Genomic DNA, 27,961 nt, shown 5'->3' with positions numbered 1-27,961 from the left:
CCAGGAGAACTTCCCCAACCTAGCAAGGCAGGCCAACATTCAAATTCAGGAAATACAGAGAACGCCACAAAGATACTCCTCGAGAAGAGCAACTCCAAGACACATAATTGTCAGATTCACCAAAGTTGAAATGAAGGAAAAAATGTTAAGGGCAGCCAGAGAGAAAGGTCAGGTTATGCACAAAGGGAAGCCCATCAGACTAAGAGCAGATCTCTCGGCAGAAACTCTACAAGCCAGAAGAGAGTGGGGGCCAATATTAAACATTCTTAAAGAAAAGAATTATCAACCCAGAATTTCATATCCAGCCAAACTAAGTTTCATAAGTGTAGGAGAAATAAAATCCTTTACAGACAAGCAAATGCTGAGAGATTTTGTCACCACCAGGCCTGCCTTACAAGAGCTCCTGAAGGAAGCACTAAACATGGAAAGGAACAACCGGTACCAGCCACTGCAAAAACATGCCAAATTGTAAAGACCATCGACTCTAGGAAAAAACTGCATCAACTAACGAGCAAAATAACCAGCTAATATCATAATGACAGTATCAAATTCACACATAACAATATTAACCTTAAATGCAAATGGGCTAAATGCTCCAATTCAAAAACACAGAGTGGCAAATTGGATAAAGAGTCAAGATCCACCAGTGTGCTGTATTCAGGAAACCCATCTCACATGCGGAGACACACATAGGCTCAAAATAAAGGGATGGAGGAAAATATACCAAGCAAATGGAAAACAAACAAACAAAAAAGCAGGGGTTGCAATCCTAGACTCTGATAAAACAGACTTTAAACCAACAAAGATCAAAAGAGACAAGGAAGGCCATTACATAATGGTAAAGGGATCAATTCAACAAGAAGAGCTAGCTATCCTAAATATATATGCACCCAATACTGGAGCACCCAGATTCATAAAGCAAGTCCTTAGAGACCTTCAAAGAGAGTTAGACTCCCACACTATAATAATGGGAGACTTAACATCCCACTGTCAACATTAGACAGATCAAAGAGACAGAAAGTTAACAAGAATATCCAGGAACTGAACTCGGCTCTGCACCAAGGGGACCTAATAGACATTTACAGAACTCTCCACCCCAAATCAACAGAATATACATTCTTCTCAGCACCACATCACATTGCACTTATTCCAAAATTGACCACACAGTTGGAAGTAAAGCACTCCTCAGCAAATGTAAAAGAACAGAAATTATAACAAACTGTCCCTCAGATCACAGTGCAATCAAACTAGAACTCATGGTAAAGAAACATACTCAAAACCGCTCAACTACATGGAAACTGAACAACCTGCTCCTGAATGACTACTGGGTACATAATGAAATGAAGGCAGAAATAGAGATGTTCTTTGAAACCAATGAGAACAAAGATGCAACATACCAGAAACTCTGGGACACATTTAAAGCAGTGAGTAGAAGGAAATTTATAGCACTACATGCCCACAAGAGAAAGCAGGAAAAATCTAAAATTGACACTCTAACATCACAATTTAAAAAACCAGAGAAGCAAGAGCAAACACATTCAAAAGCTAGCAGAAGGCAAGAAACAACTAAGATCAGAGCAGAACTGAAGGAGATACAGACACAAAAAAAAACCCTTCAAAAAATCAATGAATCCAGAGGCTGGTTTTTTGAAAAGATCAACAAAACTGATAGACTGCTAACAAGACTAATAAAGAAGAAAAGAGAGAAGAATCAAATAGACACAATAAAAAATGATAAAGGGGATATCACCACCAATCCCACAGAAATAAACACTACCGTCAGATAATACTATAAACACCTCTACACAAATAAATTAGAAAATCTAGAAGAAATGGATAAATTCCTGGACACATACACCTTCCCAAGAACAAACCAGGAAGAAGTTGAATCCCTGAATAGACCAATAGCAGGCTCTGAAATTGAGGCAATAATTAATAGCCTACCAACCAAAAAAAGTCCAGGACCAGACGAATTCACAGCCAAATTCTACCAGACGCACAAGGAGGAGCTGGTACCATTCATTCTGAAACTATTCCAATCAACAGAAAAAGAGGGAATCCTCCCTAACTCATTTTATGAGGCCAACATCATCCTGATACCAAAGCCTGGCAGAGACACAACAAAAAAAGAGAATTTTAGACCAATATCCCTGATGAACTTCGATGCAAAAATCCTCAATAAAATACTGGCAAACTAAATCCAGCAGCACATCAAAAAGCTTATCTACCATGACCAAGTGGGCTTCATCCCTGGGATGCAAGGCTGGTTCAACATTCGCAAATCAATAAACATAATCCAGCATATAAACAGAACCAAAGACAAAAAAAACCACGATTATCTCAATAGATGCAGAAAAGGCCTTTGACAAAATTCAACAGCCCTTCATGCTAAAAACTCTCAGCAAACTAGGTGTTGATGGAACGTATCTCAAAATAATAAGAGCTATTTATGACAAACCCACAGCCAATATCATACTGAATGGGCAAATACTGGAAGCATTCCCTTTGAAAACTGGCACAAGACAGGGATGCCCCCTCTCACTACTCCTATTCAACATAGTGTTGGAAGTTCTGGCTAGGGCAATCAGGCAAGAGAAAGAAATTAAGGGTATTCAGTTAGGAAAAGAGGAAGTCAAATTGTCCCTGTTTGCAGATGACATGATTGTATATTTAGAAAACCCCATTGTCTCAGCCCAAAATCTCCTTAAGCTGATAAGCAACTTCAGCAAAGTCTCAGGATACAAAATCAATGTGCAAAAATCACAAGCATTCTTATACACCAATAACAGACAAACAGAAAGCCAAATCATGAGTGAACTCCTATTCACAATTGCTTCGAAGAGAATAAAATACCTAGGAATCCAACTTACAAGGGATGTGAAGGACCTCTTCAAGGAGAACTACAAACCACTGCTCAGCAAAATAAAAGAGGACACAAACAAATGGAAGAACATACCATGCTCATGGATAGGAAGAATCGATATTATGAAAATGGCCATACTGCCCAAGGTAATTTATAGATTCAATGCCATCTCCATCAAGCTACCAATGACTTTCTTCACAGGATTGGAAAAAACTACTTCAAAGTTCATATGGAACCAGAAAAGAGTCCGCATAGCCAAGACAATCCTAAGCCAAAAGAACGAAGCTGGAGGCATCACCTTACCTGACTTCAAACTATACTACAAGGCTACAGTAACCAAAACAGCACGGTACTGGTACCAAAACAGAGATATAGACCAATGGAACAGAACAGAGTCCTCAGAAATAATACCACACATCTACAACCATCTTTGACAAACCTGACAAAAACAAGAAATGGGGAAAGGATTCCCTGTTTAATAAATGGTGCTGGGAAAACTGGCTAGCCATATGTAGAAAGCTAAAACTGGATCCCTTCCTTACACCTTATACAAAAATTAATTCACGGTGGATTAAATACTTAAATGTTACACCAAAAACCATAAAACCCTAGAAGGAAGCGTAGGCAATACCATTCAGGACATAGACATGGGCAAGGACTTCATGTTTAAAACACCAAAAGCAATGGCAACAAAAGCCAAAATTGACAAATGGGATCCAACTAAACTAAAGCACTTCTGCACAGCAAAAGAAACTACCATCAGAGTGAGCAGGCAACCTACAGAATGGGAGAAAAGTTTTGCCATCTACCCATCTGACAAAGGGCCAATATCCAGAATCTACAAAGAACTCAGACAAATGTACCAGAAAGAAAACAAACAACCCCATCAAAAAGTGGGCGAAGGATATGAACAGACACTTCTCAAAAGAAGACATTTATGCAACCAACAGACACATGAAAAAATGCTCATCATCACTGGCCATCAGAGAAATGCAAATCAAAACCACAATGAGATACCATCTCACACCAGTTAGAATGGTGATCATCAAAAAGTCAGGAAACAACAGGTGCTGGAGAAAATGTGGAGAAATAGGAACATTTTTACACTGTTGGTGGGACTGTAAACTAGTTCAACCATTGTGGAAGACAGTGTGGCAATTCCTGAAGGATCTAGAACTAGAAATACCATTTGACCCAGCCATCCCATTACAGGGTATATACCCAAAGGATTATAAATCATACTGCTATAAAGACACATGCATACGTATGTTTATCGTGACACTATTCACAATAGCAAAGACCTAGGACCAACCTAAATGCCCATCAATGACAGATTGTATTAAGAAAATGTGGCACATATACACCATGGAACACTATGCAGCCATAAAAGAAGGATGAGTTCATGTCCTTTGTAGGGACATGGATGCAGCTGGAAACCATCATTCTCAGCAAACTATCACAAGGACAGAAAACCAAACACAGCATGTTCTCACTCCTGGGTGGGAATTGAACAGTGAGAACACTTGGACACAGGAAGGGGAACATCACACACCGGGACCTGCCATGGCGTTGGGGGAGGGATAGCATTAGGAGATATACCTAATGTAAATGACGAGTTAATGGGTGCAGCACACCATCATGGCACACATATACATATGTAATGAACCTGCACGTTGTGCACCTGTACCCTAGAACTTAAAGTATAATAAAAAAGTATAGTGATTATTCTGTTAGAAGAGGCTCTATACACTTTGAAAAGATGAACTCATTTAATTATTATATACTCATCAATTATGCATTAATATCATCACATTTTAAAGATTGGGAGACTGAAGCACAAAGAAGTTAAACAACTTTTCTAGAATCACACAGGCAGTTTATGATGTGGATAGACTTAAACCCAGGCAATCTGAATCTCAGAGCTTCTGGTCTTACACACTGTGCCTTTCCATCCACAAAAAAAAAAAAATTCTCCAGTATTTGACCATGTGTGTCTGGTTTATTTCACTTAGCATACTGTCCTCCAAGTTCATCTATGCTGTTTCAAATGGAAGAATTTTCTTTTTTAAAGCTAGATAATATTCCATTATATGCATACACCACATTTTATTTATTTGACAATATGCATTTAGATTGTTTCCATGTTTTGGCTACTGTAAATATTGCTGCTGTAAACATAGGGGTGCAGATACCTCCCTGAGATCCTGATTTGATTTCCTTTTGATATATATCCAGAAGTGGGACTGCTGAATCAAATGGAAATTCTATTTGTCATTTTCTGAGTAAGCTCCAAACTGTTTTCCCAAATGGCTGCACCAATTTACATTTCAACCAACACCGTACATGAATTCCCTTTTCTCAACATTCTTGCCAGCACTTACTATCTTTTGCTTTGTTTTGTTCTGAGAGCTAGAAACTCAGATATCATAAAAACAAAAAATAACAATCAGATTTCAAGATGGATTAGAGACTTAAATGTTAGACCTAATACCATAAAAACCCTAGAAGAAAACCTAGGTAATACCATTCAGGACATAGGCATGGGAAAGGACTTCATGTCTAAAACACCAAAAGCAACGGCAGCAAAAGCCAAAATTGACAAATGGGATCTAATTAAACTAAAGAGTTTCTGCACAGCAAAAGAAACTACCATCAGAGTGAACAGGCAACCTACAGAACGAGAGAAAATGTTTGCAATCTACTCATCAGACAAAGGGCTAATATCCAGAACCTACAAAGAACTCGAACAAATTTACAAGAAAAAAACAAACAACCCCATCAAAAAGTGGGCAAAGGATATGAATAGACATTTCTCAAAAGAGGACATTCATACAGCGCCAACAGACACATGAAAAAATGCTCATCACTAGCCATCAGAGAAATGCAAATCAAAACCACAATGAGATACCATCTCACACCAGTTAGAATGGCGATCATTCAAAAGTCAGGAAACAACAGGTGCTGGAGAGGATGTGGAGAAATAGGAACACTTTTACACTGTTGGTGGGATTGTAAACTAGTTCAACCATTATGGAAAACAGTATGGCGATTCCTCAAGGATCTAGAACTAGAAGTACCATATGACCCAGCCATCCCATTACTGGGCATATACCCAAAGGATTATAAATCATGCTGCTATAAAGACACATGCACACGTATGTTTATTGTGGCACTATTCACAATAGCAAAGACTTGGAATCAACCCAAATGTCCATCAGTGACAGACTGGATTAAGAAAATGTGGCACATATACACCATGGAATACTATGCAGCCATAAAAAGGATGAGTTCATGTCCTTTGTAGGGACATGGATGCAGCTGGAAACCATCATTCTCAGCAAACTATCACAAGAACAGAAAACCAAACACCGCATGTTCTCACTCATAGGTGGGAATTGAACAATGAGATCACTTGGACTCGGGAAGGGGAACATCACATACCGGGGCCTATCACGGGGAGGGGGGAGGGGGGAGGGATTGCATTGGGAGTTATACCTGATGTAAATGACGAGTTGATGGGTGCAGCACACCAACATGGCACAAGTATACATATGTAAGAAACCTGCACGTTATGCACATGTACCCTAGAACTTAAAGTATAATTAAAAAAAAAAAAGGGAAAATAATCTGAACAGGTATTTCTCAAAAGAAGACAAAAATGGCCAATGAATGTATGAAAAAAATTTCAACATCGGTAATCATCAGATAAACGCAAACCAAAACCACAATGAGGTATCTCACGCTAGCTAGGATGTATATTGCCAAAAAGACACAAAAAATAATTGTTGGCACGGGTGCAGATAAAAGGGAACTGTATTACATTGTTAGTGGGACTATAAACTGGTACAGTCACTGTAGAGAACAGCATGGAGGTTCCTCAGAAAAGTACAATATCCACAAACATCCCCTTTTTCCTGCGTGTTTTTTATTCTACCTGGACAACTGCAATCCCTACCTGCTTCCACTTTAGCCCTTTTGATTTATTCTTCTTCTAATAGGAATATACAGCAAACTTTGAACAACTGTTTTAAATGAAATGAAGTGATGCCAGTCCTGTGCCTAAAAGTCAGATGACTTTCAAAAGTACTTGACATAATGAGTAAATCATCACTGTGACTTCCATATTCCTTTCTGACTCATTTTCCCCTTCTTTTTCTCCTGGCTCATGCTGCTCCTCTTCCAGTGTCTTCCTTTGGCTCCTCAAACATGCTAAGCTCTCTCTTGCCTCAGATGTTTCCTCCACTTCATTTTCTAGCCAGAATTCCTTCACACAGCAAATTGTCAAGTTCCTACTACTGAGGTATCAACTTTAATTTCACCTCTTCCGAAGACTCTACTGACTACCCAATAGAAAGTAGTTTTCCTGCTCCTGTTACTCTCATTTAAAGGGTTCTTATTGGTACATTCAAAGTGTATAGCAAGACTTAAAACCAGACATTGTTGTGATAATGTGTTTACCTATTTACTTTCCGTTTTCACCACTAACCTCTTATCTCCATGAGGATAAGTACAATGTCTATTTTATTCCCCACTTATATCTGATAATTTTTTAAGAAATAGCTAGAATCTAGATTTTTAAAAACTTAGATACATACCCTTTAGAATTTAAAATAATTATAATCATTTTATACATCCAAAATTAGATCATGGGATGTCAAAGCATCCTCAAATATATCAGATATTTGGACAATTTTGTTCCAAATTATTTATGTTTTTGAAGACATTGGCATCTGGTGACAAATAAGGAATTATCTTTAACCCAAAAGACTGTATCACACACTTATTTTGTCTGTAGATATTTCTGTAATGCATAGATTTACACTTCATTTCCATTCTTCTCTCTGGAACGCTGAATTGGTACCAATATTCACACCTGGCTTCCTTGTTTTTACGGCATCTTGTTCCTCTTCTCCATGAGTGCATTGTTCCTTCCTTTCACAACCTAACTCATTTGGCTACAAAGTCATAACATGGCCAGAGTGATACTCGAAGGAAAAGCACAGATACATACAATACTCTAAGATTAGAAAATGGGGATCAGAACATAGCTTGATCTATAGGTTTTCTGTTATGCAACAGATGAATGTATTTAAAATATTTCTCTTGAACAACAAATTCTTAGTACATATAACAGACATAAGGTCTTAAGTAAAGAAATTTTAAGAGTAGACAACCTTTACAAATTGTACTCCTATAAAATGTAAAAACCTTGAGGTTTTAGTAATATTGTTGGTTTTATACCCTTTTTAATTTATATTTATTTATTCATTTATCTGCCGTTTTCCCCTTGCTCTACATAAATTGGTGCTCTTTCTATTCATCCGTTAAGAACATTCAACAAACAAAAAACAAATACCTTTCATACTGGCCTTCCAGGAAAACATCAGTAGTATAATCTACTATTTAAGTAATATAATTTTTTTTCCTGAACAACTCTTCTAGCACTGACTTACTTTAGAAGAAGAATATGAGCTAGCTGACCCAGGGATAGCTCATCTATGAATTAATAGAACCAATGAACATTTGTCAGTGATTGTATTAGCTGAGTGATTCGCTTTGACTTTTCTAATTTTTTTTTTCATTTTCAAATATAGCTTTTGCTTTTTGACATTACTTCTTTTCTATTTTGAAAGTTTACTTAGCAGTAATGAGAGACTGACTGCCTCTAACATGTAAATTGAAACTCCTTATTAATTTCCAAAAAGGCACAGCAGTTCCCTTGTATCTGTGGAAGGCATTTTCATACCAAGACCTCCAGTAGATGCCTGAAACCATAGATAAATACCTAACCCTATATACACTAGGTTTTTTTCTATTCATACATACAAATGATAAAATTTAATTTATAAATTAGGCATAGTAAGAGATTAACAGCTAATAAAACAGAACAAGTTATCTCTCTTTCTCTCCCTCTCAAAATATCTTATTTTACTGTGCTCACCGATTTTAGGATTCCAATTGACCACAAGCATTTGAAACCATGGAAAGCAAAACTGCAGATCATCAGGGACTAATGTATTGGTGAACTTAAAAGTATTCATTGCTTTAGTTCAAAATTTTACCTTCTGAACACAAATTATTTGATATATACTACTTTTTAATATATCTTACTATCCATCATTTAATATTTAACTATAAAATAGGTATCTATAAAATATTCTTCTGTAGAAAAATGAGAAACTCAAATATGAGTGTACAGTCATTTTGTGTTTTTTTTTTTTTATTCAGCTATTCTTAATGGTTACTGAATCTTAATTGTTATTTAAAAATAGATGTCGGCCGGGTGTGGTGGCTCACACCTGTAACTCCAGCACTTGGGGAGGCCAAGGAAAGAGCATTGTTTGAGACTAGTAATTCAAAAGCAGCCTGGGAAACATAGCAAGACCCTGTTGCTACCAAAAAATAACAAAAACTAGCCAGGCATCATGGCACACGCCTGTAGTTACAGCTACTTGTGGGGGCTGAGATGAGATAATTGCTTGAGCACAGGAGGTTGAGGCTGAGCCGAGTTCACACCACTGCACTCTAGCTTGGGTGACAGAGGCACAGAGGGAGACCCTGTCCCAAAAAATAAAATAAATAAATAATAAATGTATCGAAGAGGCCAAACTTGGAAATGTTAATCAAAAGTAAAAATTATTTACCCTATTTCTACATACACATATATTACCCATTCATTTTATTTTGTACCAAATATCCCTGTGAAATGTATTTTTCTTAATCCATTATTATACATTTATGTTCTGAAGAAAACGTGGATTGGAAATAATGACTACGAATAGGATTTCATTTTTCAGTATGACAGCTGTGTTCAAGAAAGTCATTTTAGGACCACAATAAGATGAATGTGTACTATTTAAAATACATACTATGAAAATATTTATATATGCTAGAAAAAAGATTAATTTGTCAGAATTAATTGTGCTTCAAAGCAACAGCATAGGAATAAAGCCTTAAACAAAAGTAATGGTGAAGGGAGACATTAGGAAATCTTAACTACATTGAGGCAAGCCACAGTGAAAGACATTGTCCATACCTGTTGGCACATGTGATCCCACTGAATGTTAAGTTCTTTCAGTTCTATCTCAAGTCTCAAAGCAAACTCTGGCTCTGCTTCATTCTTTATCTTCTGCCCACCTTCATTGACACTGTTTAGACTGGGCTGAATTGTCTGAATATCATTGACTAAAAGCTAAGAAAATGAATCAATTTAAGCCAGCTGAAAAAATTACTGCCACATATTAAATATGCAACATAGCTAGAAAATGTAAAATTAGGACTGATGGCATCGCATATGGATTTTTGTCTTTTAAAATCTGAGATACAAATATATTGATACAGACAACTGCATAACAGTCTTACAAAAATGTTCAATGATTATTATGGCATGAATCCGGTGGGGAATTATTTGTATTTTACTTATATCAGAAACAAAAAGGAAATAAATTTAATATTTCTGGTTAGAAAAATGTGTGAAAATGATGGGCTTCATACTTTACTATGTTGGTTAGTATTTTCATTTTCAAACGCAAGATATTGCAGATAATTGTTTACAGCGTAATGGGTGTGAAGGTGGATTTGCTTTTTTAGCTTGTATTGCAAAAAAAATTCTTTAAAGAGCAAGATTTTCTTCCTGTTGCATGACAAAGGTATACTGAATATTATTTCAAAACTACATATTGTGTTATAGTACAGTGCATTATACATGAAGAGAACAACACAGTATGAATAATAATTTGTCATAAGAAATAACAAGTAGCTCAAAGGATTCTTTACCTTTAAGTTATACTGCTTTTTATAGCAAAATAATGTTATCAAGTGACGCTGAGTACAAGGCAATGTTTTTTCAATTCCTCACTTACTCAACCCAGGGTTTCTCAACATTGGCACTAGTGACATTTTAGATTGTGCAGTTCCTTGTTGTGGAGGGCTGTTCTATGGACTGAAAGATACTTAGCAGCATCTCTGTCCTCTACCTACTAGACACCAGTAGCATCTAACCACCACCCCCAACCCAGTTATGACAATCAAAAATGTCTACAAGCATTAAAAAAAACATCTGCTGGGGAGGGCAGGGCAAAATCCACCCCAGCTGTAAAACACTGATCTAACCAAGTAATATTCATACAAAATTATTCATATTAAAGACATCATATAAAAATCATACTCTGCACTGTTTCAGCTGCTTTTTTAGAATCTCTGAATCCCCAAGGGCAGGCCATTCCTCCTTCAGAAAAACATCAACTTCAGCCATCCATTTCTTCAGGGTTTGTATGTGATTCTGAAACGAGACCCATTATAAGGCATTACTGGTGTGCTGATTACTTCTAATACAATTCATCATTGTGTTATGTCTAAACACAAGCCCAAAAACGATTCCCATGTTTAAAGGATGTCTCTAAGTAGCTCTTGAGGAAAAGAATATTTTTACTAAGACTGCGTTTTTATGGTCTACTGTATGAGCACTGGTGTGTGAAGTCTGCTATTGTTAAAAATAAAAAATTACTACCAAATGTGGTTTTATGATGTTACTCTCGAGAACATTAAATCATATCCCCCTCTAGATAAATTTTAAGTTACAAAACAACTCATGAGAATACTAACAATATGCCCTTACAGTATATAAAACAAACTATGAACAATAAACTCAATGTAATGGTGTCTTTATAGCCTCCCTAAACTCGAACTTTCACAAATTGTTTTCTACAGATGACAGTTTAAATAGTCCCTCCAGTTGTGAACTTTCGGACTAAGATTTTGTCATCTTAGAAGAGAGAGCTTTTGTTTTTATTTGTCTGACCAGTATGAAGTAATGATCAGGTAAAAATCATCATCTTTTATCATTTATAAATAGCCAATATCTCTCATCCATGATTCTTTGCCATATTACCTTTTTTCCTGCTGTTTTGCTACTTTTAAAAAGTATGATTAAACTCTCCTGTCTACATGAGTTATTTTCTTCCAATTTACTTAAATGTATATTGAAAATACATGCTCCACAGTAAGTTTCCCCTTTAATATGATGATTAATAATAATTTTCAAAGTACTTATCTAAGTCAGAGAACTTCAACATGATCACCTTGCTGTTATCTTTCAAGTCTACATTTGCTCTTTTTCCACATCTTCACTGTCCTTGCTCAGGTCTTTTTTTTTTTTTTTTTTTTTTTTTTTTGAGACGGAGTCTTGCTCCGTCACCCAGGCTGGAGTGAAGTGGCACAATCTTGGCTCACTGTAGCCTCCACCTCCCAGATTCAAGTGATTACTCCTGCCTCAGCCTCCCAAGTAGCTGGGACTACAGGTGTGCACCACCACGCCCAGCTAATCTTTGTATTTTTAGTAGAGACGAGGTTTCACCATGTTGGCCAGGATGGTCTTGACCTCTGGACCTCGTGATCTACCCACCTTGGCCTCTCATAGTGCTGGGATTACAGGCGTGAGCCACTATGCCTGGCCTATTCAGGTCTTATTACTGACTCCATTAATGCACTGGCTCGTTTTGATATCTGCCTCGGTCTTACCTCATTCTAATTATTGATCTACAGTGAAGCCAGGAATCTTCTCCTCTCCTCCTTCCTCTTGCCATGGGAGTGTTTTGAAAACACAAGTGGAATCATATTATTTCCCTCTTTAACCAATAGCAGTTTTTTCTTATTGTTATTGTTATCACTCTCATTACCATTAGATTAAAACTCAGATTGTAAAACGTGGCATCCAAGGCCATTCACTGTCTACTCCCAAACCAGTTTTCCAACCATAATATTTTATTAATCCCCATATATATTGTCTCCCCAATGTTGAACTTATTCCAGTTAACTGAAAATGCTGCGATGCTTTCTCAAGAACTCTTCCTTTCTCGGTATTATCTAACTAAATTCTACCTATTCAATCTATAGCAGAGATAATCTATGTTCCAATAATATTTCATAATCTTTTTTTCTAGTTTATGTTAGATTTCCTTCCTGCCTACTGTGACAACCTTTCCCATATTGCTTTATTTACTATGGAAGGCTGAATAATGTTACCCCCAAGATGTCTACACCCTAATCTCTGAAACCTGTGAGTACATTACCCAACATGGCAGAAAGGACTTTGCAGATGTGATTACTTTAAGGATTTTGAGATGAGGAGATTATACTGGATCATCCACCTGGGCATAATGTAATCACAAAGGTCCTAATTAAAAGGAAGTCAACGCAAGGAACAGGACAGGGAGAGGAAGGAGAGGAGGAGAGGTAGAATGAGAGGGAGATGGAGATAGAGAGGGAGAGAGAAACTGACACTGGACGATGTTACACTGCTGACATTGAAGATGGAGGATGGGGACATGAGCCAAGGAATGCTTCTAGAAGCTAAAAATGCCAAAAAACAGACTTTCTCAAAGCCTCCAAAACACACACAGTCCTGCTGACACCTTAATTTTAGCCCACTGAGACTAATTCTGAGCTTCTGACTTCCAGAACTCTAATAAATTTGTGTTGTTTGAAGCTATTAAATTTCTGGCAGTTTGTTAGGATGCCATAGGAAATGAATATATCTACATTCCTCCTTCGCTAGAATGTGGACTCACTGATGACAAGAGGCATGTAACTGTGTCCTCTTAGGCCACTGGTCGTGGTAAATAATAGATATTTTCATGCAGTATTTACATAGGTATGCATGTACACATATGTTTATAAGTAAAGACATGCTATGCATTTAAGAATGTTTTAGGTTTGCTTAGTGCTTCGGTTTGTCAAAGGTAAGCACAAAAACTAAGTAGCTAGGCTAGGATTTAAATCCAGGAGCATCTTGTTGCAATGTTTTTCCATCATACCATAATGTTTTTGACATTTCCTTCCCAGTATTAACATTTTTCACAATAATTGACCACTCAAGGGACACATTACTTACCTCACTGAATATTTCAGGCTTTTAGATCTTAATGCAATTGTTGGTTTACTGTTTTTCTTTAGTTTGAGTGGTTATTACTATGATGGCACTATTCAAACAAATTAAGTCAAGAGGATTTGGTTTCAGGAAGAAGGTGATGGGGTAAAATTTAAGCATATAATTACAAATTCAATATGGTGATAAAATAATTTATTACTGTATCTTACGTATGTAACATTAATATACATAACATGTTACATATGTGATATATGATTACTTTAGATATGTATATATATACATGATATATAATTCAATTATATGCATATATATACACATACGTACACATTATATGTGTGTGTGTATATACATACATATGGAAGCTAAAAATGCCAATAAAACACATTCTCTTTTAAAGCCTCCAAAACAGACACAGTTCTGCTAACACCTTAATTTTAGCCCACAGAGACTAATTCTGAACTTCTGACCTCCAGAACTGTAATATAATAAATTATGTTGTTTGAAGCCATTAAATTTGTGGTAATTTCTTAGGAGTGTCACAGAACATTAATACACCTACATTTCTCCTACACATATACATATATGGAGTTATACATAATGGGATTAATATATAATACAATTTTATGATTATATCACCGTATTTTATATATATAATAGCACGTGTAGACAGCATAGTTTACTCATACTTTTTATAAGTAGCAAAACAGCAGAAACAAAAGGTGATATAGGAAATAATCATATACACACTATACATTATACATATACTGATTACATTATACATCTGTATAATGTATATATACATAACTGTTTTCTAGTCATAAGATAAATGATTACCTATGTCTTAAAAGACAACCAGACTAAATGAATGATTGGTTTTGAAAATCATTAAACTAAAAACATGTTTAATTCCTATTGGTAATGGTGAAAATAGCAAATTAATTCTACAAAAAACTGAGAAAACTCTTATTCTTTTCTTAGAAGGAATAAGCAAATCACCATCCTTTGTAAAAGACTCATGTCTTTTCATCTTATCACTAACTTTGAAAGATGCTGGAGGTCAAATGTTTGCGTACCTTTACAGTTTACAGTGTATTGTTAGGAAAATAACAAGTACATAAAAAATGAGTGTAGAAAGTAAAATCTTGAATTACCTGAATTTTTCGGAGTTTATTCATTTGCTCCTCTAGCTTTTGACAATGCTCGACTAGCTGGGAGGAGAGCTTCTTCCAGCGTGTCTCAATTTCTTCAAATTCTAATTGATATTTTCGGCTGATTTCAGAGGGGGCTTTCTTTGACATCTCTTTCACAGTGGTGCTGAGATAGTTTAGGCCACTTTGTTGCTCTTGCAGAGAACTTTGTAAAACCTCAAAAACAAATTTTTAAATACATTTATACTAATTGATGAATAATTGATGAGTTTTCATTAAATTATACTTAAAATGAAATCTATGATTCAAACATGTAAACAAAGTAGATGATCTTATATCAGTTATAAACATCTAGTGGTAATTTAAATTTTACATATTATCCTAAGAGTAACCTGCATATTATTTAGTGATATTTTATTTAACACTCCCTATGCATTTTTCTAAACAATGTCAAATATATCTCAAAACTATATCTTACAGAGCCAAAGAGTTTTGGTGCATCTAATTTTACTGAATTAAGTATATATATATAACTAACAGCAGTTGTGATACAGTTAATGGAGTTGAAGTTAATTATACTGAGCTTTCAGGAAAGTAAACGCTACGTAAAACTATAGCTAATAATATTGATATATGGAATAGAAAAACTTACTGAATATGTACTTAATGTTTCATATTTTCAAAAAATGTTATTCTGTTATGTAGTATTATGGTGGGATTCAAGGATAATTTTGTGGAGAATTTATAAAATTTATTTATACTTATTCTGTATAACACATGCAATTTCTTACATTGGATGACAACTTTAGGCTTCCCCTGTTCAATATTTACTTAGATGTAACTTTCTCTTTATAAAATAATAAAGGTTCATTAAAAAAATGAAAAAAACAGAACTACATTTTATATAAATTATCAATTTGTTCTATGTATAGCTAAATATTAAATATATGATCATATATGCACACATACCCAGTTATTCTTTCTCACATAATTTGACCTATATCAACCAAAATTTGTCAAACATCTAACTTTTATAGTTTCATAGTATCCTATGCCTATTTGGTGGTACTTGTTTATTTTTTCTTTACTTTTATTTCACTGCTTTAAATTGTTCCCCTATGACTGATTATTTAGACAATACCTAGCATGTAACTACACTTTGAGCTAGGTTATTTTATTGGGAGCATTTGCCCTTGTCAATTTTTTGTTTTTTCAAAAACAAAAATTGTAATGGCTTCTCTAGTTTAACAATTTCCATTATTAGTTCTACAAATTGATTTCTAGTTTTCCACTCATGTAAATTATGTTTATCTCTAACTACCTCTACCTACCTATCTATCTATCCATCCATCCATCAATGTCCTATCTATCTCCAGTTCCATTGACATCTTTGAGTGTATTCTGATTATTTCTGTAAGATATAGACTTCCTGGAAATTATATTAACATTGTTGTATGTTATTAGGATGCACTGAAGTGTTAACCTCAGTAAAATTCATATTGAATTTACATTTCCAGCAGTAAGAGAGAAGTTTTAGTTCACCACTTCCAAATCCATACTTATATCTTTTGTGTGTGTGTACACAATTTAGTATGTAAAAAAGTTACCTCGTTTTGTAATTTTTTACTTCTTCCTTTACAATTTAAGTTATAATTATTCATAGATTTATTATTTATATATGTCTCTTTTTGGAGGATACCTTACTCAAGACTTTCTTCCTTACTCACAGAAAAAAAAAAAAAAAAAAAAGAAAGTTTCCTTGGCATCATATTTCTTTAAAATTGTCTCTGGTGTTTTTACAATGACTGTGATTGCTTCCATTGATTTTTAAGCTTCTCTACCTCAATTTTTATAACATTATTATTTTAAACATTTTCCAAAGTTTACACTTCCCCACATTTTTGAACATTCTATTGTATGTGGTTTTTATTATGGTGTAACTTTGGGGGAAATATTCATACCTTATTTTTTTGTTAATTAATACATTTCCCAATAATATTTATGAACGATTATTTTCTTTCCTATTTTTTTCAGTGGAAATAGTGTCTTCTGCTCATCTAATTGCCTTTTCTTGTGTGTTTTCTTCACTCTCCTTATTGTTGTACGTTTTTATTCTTATTTTTTAAAGTTTACTAGTTCTATTAGGCCACACATTTTTCCAAATAGACTTTGGAATCATTATGCCAAGCATTAAAAACTGCAACAAAAGGAAACAAAAAAGGCTAAACAGCTACCATTTGGTATCACAGAATATCTAAATAGGACAATATATAATGAAAGCTGCTTAAATATATTTTCCTTTGAATACATTACTTCGAAAAAATATTTAATTCTTAGGAAAAGATTCTATACGATAAAGTTAAAATTTGAATTTTTCAAACATTTTTCTTAAAGGGCACATATTATCTCAGCTTCTAAATATAACTCATATGTTTTCATGTCTTAAGAAATAAAAAGTTATTGAATATATTATGCAGTATTTTAAAATTAGTAGGAAAAGGGCTGGACACAGTGGCTCATGCCTGTAATCCCAGCACTTTGGGAGGCTGAGGCAGGCATATCATCTGAGGTCAGGAGTTTGAGACCAGCCTGGCCAACATAGGGAAACCCCATCTCCACTTAAAAAATACAAAAGTTAGCTGGGCGGGGTGGCGCGTGCCTGTAATTCCAGCTACTCAGGAGGCTAAGGCAGGGGAATCGCTTGAACCCGGGAGGCGTAGGTTGCAGTGAGCCGAGATAGCACTACTGCACTCCAGCCTAGGCAACAAGAGTGAAACTCTGTCTAAAAATAAAATAAAACAAATAATGTAGGAAAAGTATTCTAAAATCTCTTACAAATTATTTCTTTCATTTCCCATATTAGTATATCTTTCCTGATACAAGGATGTTAAAAAATGTAGCTATTAGAATTCAAGTATCTCATTACATTATTATATAAAATTAATGTTTAAGTTTAAACTAATTTTATAAATATAGGCAGACCTCCATATTTGTGGATTCTGAATCAGTGGATTCAATCAACTAATAGATAATATTTGAAAAAAATAATTACAACCGTACTCAACATGTAAGACTTTTTCATTGTCACTACTTCCTAAATAATACAGTATAACATCTATTTTCATAGTATTTACATTGTATTAGATATTAGAAGTAATCCAGAGATGAGTTAAAGTATATGGGACGATGTGCGTAAGTTATATGCAAATATTACACCATTCATATCAAGGACTTGAGCATCTGTGGATTCTGATATTCATAGGAGTTCCTGGAACCAATTCCCCATGGATACAAAGGGATGACTGTACACTGATTTTACCCGTATGTTTGAGAATGTGACAGGAGTTACAAATAAAGAAGCAAAAGTGGGGAATAAAACAATGGTGTTTCTAATAATCAAAATCAATACGTCTAAAAATGCATGCTAAATTAAAAATATACTTCACAAATAGATCACACAATTTTTTCAAAAACTGCATATATATATATATGCCTGTATACATATATCCATAGATAGAGTGTATGCATAAATAATACTTTAAACTCTCATTTTCATTTGCTCAATGGGCAAACTACCATACTTGCCAGAATTAATTAAATTCTATTATTATTTAAAGGTTCTATCGATGTGAATGCTTGATAAGCATGCTTTATTGCTTTGACATTCAAATATTCACAGACCTGCAATTCCCCGAGTCTCTGCTCCATGATTTCATAGTCGGTGACACTAAGTTGAGGTATGGATAGTTTGGTTTCTGACCGCTGGACCCATGTCCTGATGGCACTCATCGTCTCCTGATAGCGCATGGGTGGCAAAGTGTCAAAAACTTTATCAAAAGGGAAAAAACAATGAGAATCACTTAACTGTTTCACACTTTGCCATGTTTTCCTACATTGTCAGCAAACTCAATTATATCACTAGTTTCAAATATTAACAAAATTAGAACATCTGAAAAATGTATTTGAATATGATTATGATTATGAAGATATATTCCTGCTACATGTGTAATATGCCAGGGTCCTTATATATATTACATTAAATTCACAAAACCGCCTGGAAAATCTATATTGTTCAATTCATTTTATAAGGTCAGGAAACAGAAAAACAGAGAAGCTGAGTCATTTGCCCAAGGTGATACAGATGGTATTTGGAGAAAGCGAGCAGAGTCCAATTGTATCTGATATTGAAAGGCTACTGTCTTTCAGTGTTATCATTTGCCTTTGGAAAAAAATAGTATCATTATCCAAAGCCCTTGATTTTTAAATTACATCATGTCATGTCTAATTTTACCGAAACAAAACCCATTTATGTATGCTTTATATGTATCAAGAACTCTAATAATAATCCCATATATATATTATCATTCTTAACTCTTATAATAAACCTGTGAGGTACATACATTGTTAATCCCAATTGCAATTGAGAAAACAGGCTATTAAAGAGGCATATGTGTGTGTGTATGTATATACTTTTATATGCACAATTATAATACATAAGTATATTAGGGAAAGTATTATACAGAGATATACAGTATGTGTATACATACAAGTTTATATGTTTTAAAGTATGTGTGTATTTGTATATATATGAAATGTGACTTAAGTAGCTACATTGACCATGTTGAAAGAGATTAGACACAAGATTGAGAATGCTGCAGAGAACTGTAAACTATAAAGAGGACAAAACATTTTATGGATAATCCCAAAGAAATTCTAGAATTAAAGATACAGTAAGTGAAAAGTAAGAACTAAGTGCATGGGTTTAACAGCAAATTTGACAGGGGTAAATAGAGAATTACTAAACCTTAAGATTCAGAAGCAAATACCTGGAATGAAACATGGAGACACAAAAAGATAGAAAAGACAGTAAAATTGTCTACTATATATGCATCCCAGAATGTGGGAGAAGCCATATTTAAACAGATAATTACTAATGTTTCTAAATACATGAAATCACAATGCAAAGTCCTGGTTTACATCATCACATCAAATAACATAATCTAAATCATATTATTTTAATTGCTGGGATGTGAATGTCATTTCAATACACCAATTCCTTCTACACTAAATGAGAAGACTATAGGAAAGCATTTTGCATGTATTTAATCTAGTATTCAGATGGTTGCAATAATTTTAGAGTGTGTTGGCAATGGATACTGAAATGTTAGAAATGGGTAATTTTATTCAATATGCTTATATTGCAATTATTTGGGAACTCATAAAAATGTTATGAGATTATACTTAATCTAAGCACTTTTGATTTCTTATTAAAAGATCTTTGTGGTACTTAAAATCTCACTGTTTTAATTTATATAAATAATATGTTTCTCTATTAACCAGACACATTTATTTTTTATTTTTCCATAAGTTATTGGGGGTACGGGTGGTATTTGGTTACATAGGTAAGTTCTTTAGTGGTGATTTGTGAGATTGTGGTGCACCCATCACCTGAGCAGTATACACCATATCCTATTTGTAGTCTTTTATCTCTCCCCTCAACCTTCCCCAAAAGTCCCCAAAGTCCATTATATCATTCTAATGCCTGTGTGTCCTCATAGATTATCTCCCACTTATCAGTGAGAACATGCGATGTTTAGTTTTCCATTCCTGAGTTACTTCACTTAGAATAATAGTCTCCAATCTCATTCAAGTCACTGCAAATGCTATTCATTCATTCCTTTTTATGACTGAGTCATACTCCATCATATATACATACATATATATAGACACACACACATATATGTATATGCATATATATACACATACACACACACACGCACCACAGTTTCTTTAACCACTCATTCAGTGATGGGCATTTGGGTTGGTTCCACGATTTTGCAATTGTGAATTGTGCTGCTATAAACATGCATGTGCAAGTATCTTTTTTGAATAATGACTTATTTTCCTCTGAGTAGATACCCAGTAATGGGATTGCTGGATCAAGTGGTAGTTCTACTTTTAGTTATTTAAGGAATCTCCACACTATTTTTCATAGTGGCTGTACTTATTTACATCCCCACCAGCAGTGTACGAGTGTTCCCCGATCAACACATCCATGCCAACATGTACTATTTTTTAAATTTTTTTTATTATTACCATTGTTGCAAGAGTAAGACGGTATCACATGTGGTTTTGATTTGCACTTCCCTAATCATTCGTAATGTTAGCATTTTTCATATGTTTGTTGGTCATTTGTATATTTCCTTTCGAGAACTGTCTATTCATGTCCTTAGGCCACTTTTTGGTGGGATTGTATTTTTCTTACTGATTCGAATTTGTTACAGATTCTGGATATTAGTCCTTTGTCAGATGTATAGATTATGAAGATTTTCTACCACTCTGTGGGTTGTCTGTTTGCTGTTTCTTTTGCCATGCAAAAGCTTTTTAGTTTAAATTAGGTCCCAGCGACTTATCCTTGTTTTTATTACATTTGCTTTTGGGTTCTTGGTCATGAAATCCTTGCCTAAGCCAATGTCTAGAAAGGTTTTTCCAATGCTATCTTCTAGAATTTTTATAGTTTCATGTCTTAGGTTTAAGTCTTTAATCCATCTTTATTTGGTTTTTGTACAAGGTGAGAGATGAGGGTCCAATTTCATTCTCCTACATGTGGCTAGCCAATTATCCCAGTCCATTTGTTGAAAAAGGTGTCCTTTCCTGACTTTATGTTTTCGTTTGCTTTGTTGAAGATTGGTTAGCTTTAAGTATTTTGGTTTATTTCTAGGTTCTCTATTCTGTTCCATTGGTCTATGTGCCTATATTTATACCAGTACCATGCTGTTTTGGTGACTATGGACTTTTAGTATAGTTTGAAATCAGGTAGCGTGATGCCTCCAGATTTGTTCTTTTTTGTTTAGTCTTACTTTGGCTGTGCAGGCTCCTTTTTGGTTCCACGTGAATTTTGGAATTGTTTTTTTCTAATTCTGTGAAGAATGATGCCAATATTTTGATATGAATTGCATTGAATTTGTAGACTGCTTTTGGCAGTATGGTCATTTTCACAATACTGATTCTACCCATCTTTGAGTATGGGATGTGCTTCCATTTGTTTGTGTCATCTATGATTTCTTTCAGCAGTGTTTTGTAGTTTTCCTTGGAGAGGTCTTTCGACTCCTTGGTTAGGTATATTCCTAAGTTTTTGTTGTTGTTGTTTTATTTTATTTATTTATTTATTTTGCAGCTATTGTAAAAGGGGTTGAGCTCTTGATTTCTCTGCTTGGTCACTGTTGTTATATAGAAAAGCTACTGATTTGCGTACATTAATCTTGTATCTGGAAACTTTGCTGAATTATTTCATCAGTTCTAGAAGCTTTCTGGAGGAGTCTTTAGGGTTTTGAAGGTAAACGATCATACAGTCAGTAAACACTGACAGTGTGACTTCCTCTTTACCGATTTGGATACCCTTTATTTCTTTCTCTTGTCTCACTGCTCTGACTAGGACTTCTACTGCTATGTTGAAGAGGAGTGGCGAGAGTGGCAGACGCATTTATTTGATTGCTAGATGATTACAAATAAACAAAGTCCAAAAGGGACCTTATAAATAACAGTGAAGTAAAGTGAAATATTTAGTTACAACGAAGCAAATGATTGTGTCTGAGATGTAATTTCAGCAAATGATCTAGAAGGAGAGGGGACTATGGGCAGATACAAGGTGGTATGTTGGATGAACCATAAGCTTCATAAAAATTGGTTTAATTGAACTTGAACATGTCTCCTCTTTAACTTCTTTCTGGTTTAACGAAAATTGAAACACTTCAGTCTCTGAATTATTGATTTTTTTCTGTATAACTTCTGATCGGTATTCAGGTACAAGACTTGAAGTCCCCCCACTGAGATCTAAATCAAAATTCCACTCTGTTCTGACAGAAGACAGAACTACTTGTAAAAGTGGAAAGTGCAGAAAAAAATTAGCCCCAAAAACTATGGAGATGATACAGGCCATCAGAAAACAATGAAGAAATGAGCTACTAAGTGAGCTACATATTTTCAAAGATTACCGACCATTAAAATATCAGCTATATTTTTGAAAGTTATACAATAAGGTAACAAAGATTGTTTATATACATCTTTTTTTCTTTGAGACAGGGTCTCTGTCATCCAGGCAGGACTGCAGTGGTGCAATCATGGCTCACTGCAGCCTCTACCTCCCAGGCTTGACCGATCCTCCCATCTCAGCCTCCTGAGTAGCTGGGACTACAGGCACGTGCCATCATGCCAGGTTATTTTTTTTTTATTTTTTTTTTTGTAGAGATAAGGTTTCCCTATGTTGCCCAGGCTAGTCTCAAACTCCTATACTCAAGCCATCCTCCTACCTCAGCCTTGTAAAGTGTTGAGATTACAGGTGTGAGCCACTGTACCTGGCCTTTACATACATCTTAAATATGATTAAAATTACCTGCCTTTTACAATATGTTTATGCTGTCATTATTTACATATTCACAGAATTTAATTCATTAACTACATTATTTTAACAATGAAAATGTATATTTAATATGTTTAAATAGAAAATATCAAATTTACATCAAATTTGAACTCACTGAGAATTCAGTATTTTCCTCAGAATCATAAGCACTGGTTATAATATAAAGTTTTAATTTTATCATAGTCATAATTCAGAGCTCATAGTTTTCATTCAATCCATTCTCCAGCCCCTAACACCATTGAGGCTGAGTGATTATCTGTCAATTACTTCTGAGTGCCAAAGATGAGTAACATACATGGGATGACATCCTTTCATTTGCTACTAGTCTTCTATTCAATAGACCTTTAAAATTTTTATTGTATGTATCTACGCTAAATGGTCCAACAACTGAATCTCATGGGAATCACTTCATATTGGTAAACTATAATTAAAACATGCATATTTTTAATTCCTCCTTGCATTCCAATCCTCACCCTAATTTGGTATTAAATTCATTTGAAACTGATCATTTCAAAAAATCTAATCTCTTGGGAATTCTTTTGTAGATTTAACAAATAAACTTCCAAAGATTAGTTGGGGAATCTGTCCATCTAATGTAGTTTCTGGGGCAAGCTGGAAAACAAACAAACAAAAAAATACACTCATAAATATCACAATTTCTTTTTCTGATTTTCTTATGTGGAATGTAATGACACTATGTAATGACAGCAAGGATTGCTATCAAGGTTTAGGAAATGCTTGACAAATTTGCAATGATTTAGAGTATCTCATTTAAACCATGCATGCCAGGGAATGCCAGTGAAGAATTCTAAATCTGTTTTGGATAAGAAGAAAGAAAAAGTCTTACACAGGAGCCAATGAACCCAAGGGCAAACTCAGTATGAGCTGCCCAACCTACTAGTCGGCAAGATATGTGTAGATGCTGCCCTTGTGATCCCAACATAGGAGCAGAAATAGACCAGCTCCATCTAGGGAAATTCACTTTTTTTCCTTTTATGTAGAAATAGAGATTAATAATCCAACAGATAAGTTTATCTTTACTGACAGCAATAAGACAATAAACATATCCAATCTAATAACCTACCATCTTAAAAGACCTCAAGAGTTCTACTGACATCATTAGACTCAGCACAGACTCAGGAAAAATATGGCCTGAAGATTTAACATTTAGCCAATATGTTGCTTATAAATATGTAACTTTTATCTCAAAAGAAAGTATTCATATGACAGTTTCTACTATTCTGTTGCTAAAGGACCATTTTTAAAATGCAGATATCTTTTGTGTTATTAGTGAAATATATTCAACAAAATTAAAATTAATATAAGTGATCGCAAGCTTGGAAGCACGTACTGTAAATTATTGGGAAAATAAAAATTAAGAGCTCCTATCCTATACTACTGTTTATCTTGAAAAGTAAAAAATGTATATATTCCATTAATATCTACACATTTAATATAGCCATGTGGGGGATGGAAGTGATAAAGTATAGGCAAACTGACATCTAAAATTATAGTATAGGAATATAAAAAAGAAGTTTTCTGAACCTTTTGCTTAAAAACTGCTTGTCTTTAACTCTGAAAAGAGGGAGGGGCTAAAGGGAAAAGAAGCGAGAAAAAAAGAGGAAAGCAAAGGACAGACCAAGAGAGACAAAGCAAGACTATTTTGTTACAAACAAAAGAGCTAAGTATGAAATTAGATGCTACGTTTTCTAACACACATGAGTCTATGTCAAGGGCAAACCACTTTAACTGGAAAGCAAAGTAAACAGAGACCTCTATTGAAAATTCTGAAAGACATAACTGTCATGATAAAGAGATCCCAGAACAGTCGGTTATATACGACACTTTACTGAAAAAAAAAAAAATCTCTCCTCTTAAAAAATAGAACTACTCAGAAAATAGGCACTTAAGCATCAGAGAATGTACAGTAGAGAGAAGGAAGACATAACTGCGCCAACCAATAAGGTAGCAACCGGCTACGTGGCCATTAAGCACTTGAAATGGGGCCAGTTTGAGTTGAGATGTTCTGTATACATAAAGACACATGAGATATTGGACAATTCACACAAAAAGAATGTAATCCTATTTCCACATTTTAAAATTTTGATTCTATGTTGAAACAATAATATTTTGAAATGGCTTTTACCTGTTCATCTGTTAATGTGGTTTCTAGAACATTTAAAATCAAATATATGGCTCATATTATTTTTCTATTGGATAGTGCTTATATAGAAGCTGGAAAAGGCTCCCATGTAATCCATTTGGGGAGAGAAAGAGATGATATGTTAGTAGTCTTAATAGCGACAGCATTTAAAAACATGTAAAGTCCTGTTGTGAATATTAAATCGAGTCCAACTTGAATTCCCCATCATTACCTGTGGGGGAAAAAATGCATTGCACGTATGTGTAGAAGTTGAAATAATGACACATATCTACTGTGGAAAAATGCTCAACTTGAGTCTTTAATTCCATACCAACCAGATCCCACCTTTTTCCTATTCCCCGTGATCAATCTAAAGTCAAGGAGATAATGCAATCAGCAAAGGTGCCAAACTTTATTAAATAACATAGAACATGACAAAAGTAAGCATTTCTCTAAAATGTGAACACTGGAAAAGGTGTCAAGAAATAAGACAGGACCCATGATATATGATGATTAACATACTAGAAATGGTCCTTCAGATAATTAGAAGTGCAAGGAAGTTTGAGTATAACTTGAATTTCTAATGCCAACATATAAGTTGTTTCCTTAGTTTGAAATACAAGTATCTTTGTGATTGGGAATTCAATCAACATTTTAGCCCAATTTCCTATCAAAATCTACATTCTATCCTCCAATCTAAATATGCCATTTAATTACTTCACGCCTTTTTGCTTATGCCACTTGCTCTGTTGTAAGTTCCTGCTGCTCAGGCTCCTTTCTTACAAAGGGCACTAGGTGTGGTCTGACATGAGTGAAATAGATGGGTTTATAGGAATTTGATCTAAGGCCACCTTAGAATTTGTTTTAAAAGTCATAAAACTCCAATGAACCAACTGAAATTGGGGTCATTTTCATAAGTACTGCTCTATTTTTCACCTCCTGGACAATTGATTTATTTTCCAGGACAGCTGTTTTTTTTCTAACCAACTTTGTGTAAGTATAAACTACCACACTACAGAAATATTTATTAGAATGTAAGAGTTTTTTCTTTTGCTGAATTTTCCCTCTTTTTCTAAAAGTAGGTCTATCCACTTAGCAATCCTATTTTCAAAATATCCTGTTAAACTATTTTATATTTAACTAACAAATAATAATTCTATGTATTTATGGGGTATGTGATGTTTTGATCTGTGTATGCATTGTAAAATATTTGCTCATGTTAATTAACATATTAATCACCTCACCGACTTATCTTTTTTGTGATGAGGATATTAAAATCTATTCTTTTACTAATTTTGAAATACAGATTTTTATTAACTGTGCCCACCATGCAATACAAGCGATCGCTAGAGTTTATTCCTCCAGTGTAAGTGAAACTTTCTAGCCTTTGATCAACACCTTCCCTTTCCCAACCTTCCTCTCCCCCGCAGTCTCTGGTAACTACCTCTCTATTCTGTTTCTATAATTCGACATTTTTTTGATTCCTCATGTAAGTGAGATCATATAGTATTTGTCTTTCTTTGCCTGGCTCATTTCAGCTAGCGCAATGTTCTCCAGTTCCATCTACATGGTGGCAAATCACAGATATTCCTTCTTTTTAAAGACTGTATAGTATTCCATTGTGTATATATACCATATGTAGACATTGGAATATATATATATAACTATATATGTATATCACTACATATAATCTATACATCAGTATATATGTATATCACTATACATCTATCTATGTGTGTGTGTGTGTATATATATATCACATTTTCTTTATCCTTTCACCCTGTGATAGACATTTAGGTTGTTTCCACATCTTGGCTGTTATGAATAATGCTGAAACAGATATGGCATGGACAACAAAAGCAAAACCAGACAAATTAGATTGCATCAAACTAAAAAGTTTCTGCACAGAAAGCAAAACTATTAACAGAGTGAAGAGGCAGCTCACAGATCAAGAGAAAATATTTGCAAATCAAATATCTAGTAAGGGGTTAATATCCAAAATATATAGAAAACTCACAGAACTCAACAGCAAGAAAACAAATAACCTGATTAAAAAACGGGCAAGGGATATGAACAGACATTTCTTGAAATAAGAGGCACCAATGGCCAACAGATATGTGAAAAAATGCTCAACATCTCTAAACATCAGAAAAATGTAAAAATCACAATGATATGTTACCTTACATATGTTAAAATTAGAACAGCCACTTTCAAAATGATGAAAGATAAATGTTGGAGAGGCTGTGGAGAAAAGAATACTTGTACACTCTTGGTGGGAATGTAAATTAGTACAGCCATTTTGGAAAACAGTATGAGGTTCCTGTCACATAATTTGTGTGTGTGTGTATATATATATGTGTGTGTGTGTGTGTGTATGCATACATATACACACACACACTATGTATATATACGTATATACATATATATATGTATAGCTTTAACTTGGCATTTAGCGAGTTTTCCCATGATTCTTGAGGTCAGTGAACAATTCTTCTATCTC

At 34.6% G+C, this 27,961-nt stretch overlaps 1 protein-coding gene across 2 annotated transcripts in view; it reads right to left on the bottom strand.

The window, feature by feature from the left end:
• Nucleotides 1-27,961, bottom strand: part of DMD (dystrophin) — a 2,258,239-nt gene that overhangs the window by 1,359,984 nt on the left and 870,294 nt on the right. For both annotated transcript variants that reach the window (XM_037986581.2, XM_073013821.1), the window contains exons 22-25: nt 18,581-18,726; nt 14,903-15,115; nt 11,031-11,144; nt 9,900-10,055 (exon numbers count right to left, since the gene is read on the bottom strand). In XM_037986581.2, coding sequence (XP_037842509.2) covers nt 9,900-10,055; nt 11,031-11,144; nt 14,903-15,115; nt 18,581-18,726 — 629 coding nt within the window. The remainder of the gene's footprint in view (nt 1-9,899; nt 10,056-11,030; nt 11,145-14,902; nt 15,116-18,580; nt 18,727-27,961) is intronic.

This window comes from Chlorocebus sabaeus, chromosome X (genome assembly GCF_047675955.1).
Source record: "Chlorocebus sabaeus isolate Y175 chromosome X, mChlSab1.0.hap1, whole genome shotgun sequence".
Taxonomy (NCBI): Eukaryota; Metazoa; Chordata; class Mammalia; order Primates; family Cercopithecidae; genus Chlorocebus; species Chlorocebus sabaeus.
The sequence above is the reverse complement of the archived record's forward strand: the minus strand, read 5'-3'. Positions and strand labels throughout refer to the sequence as shown.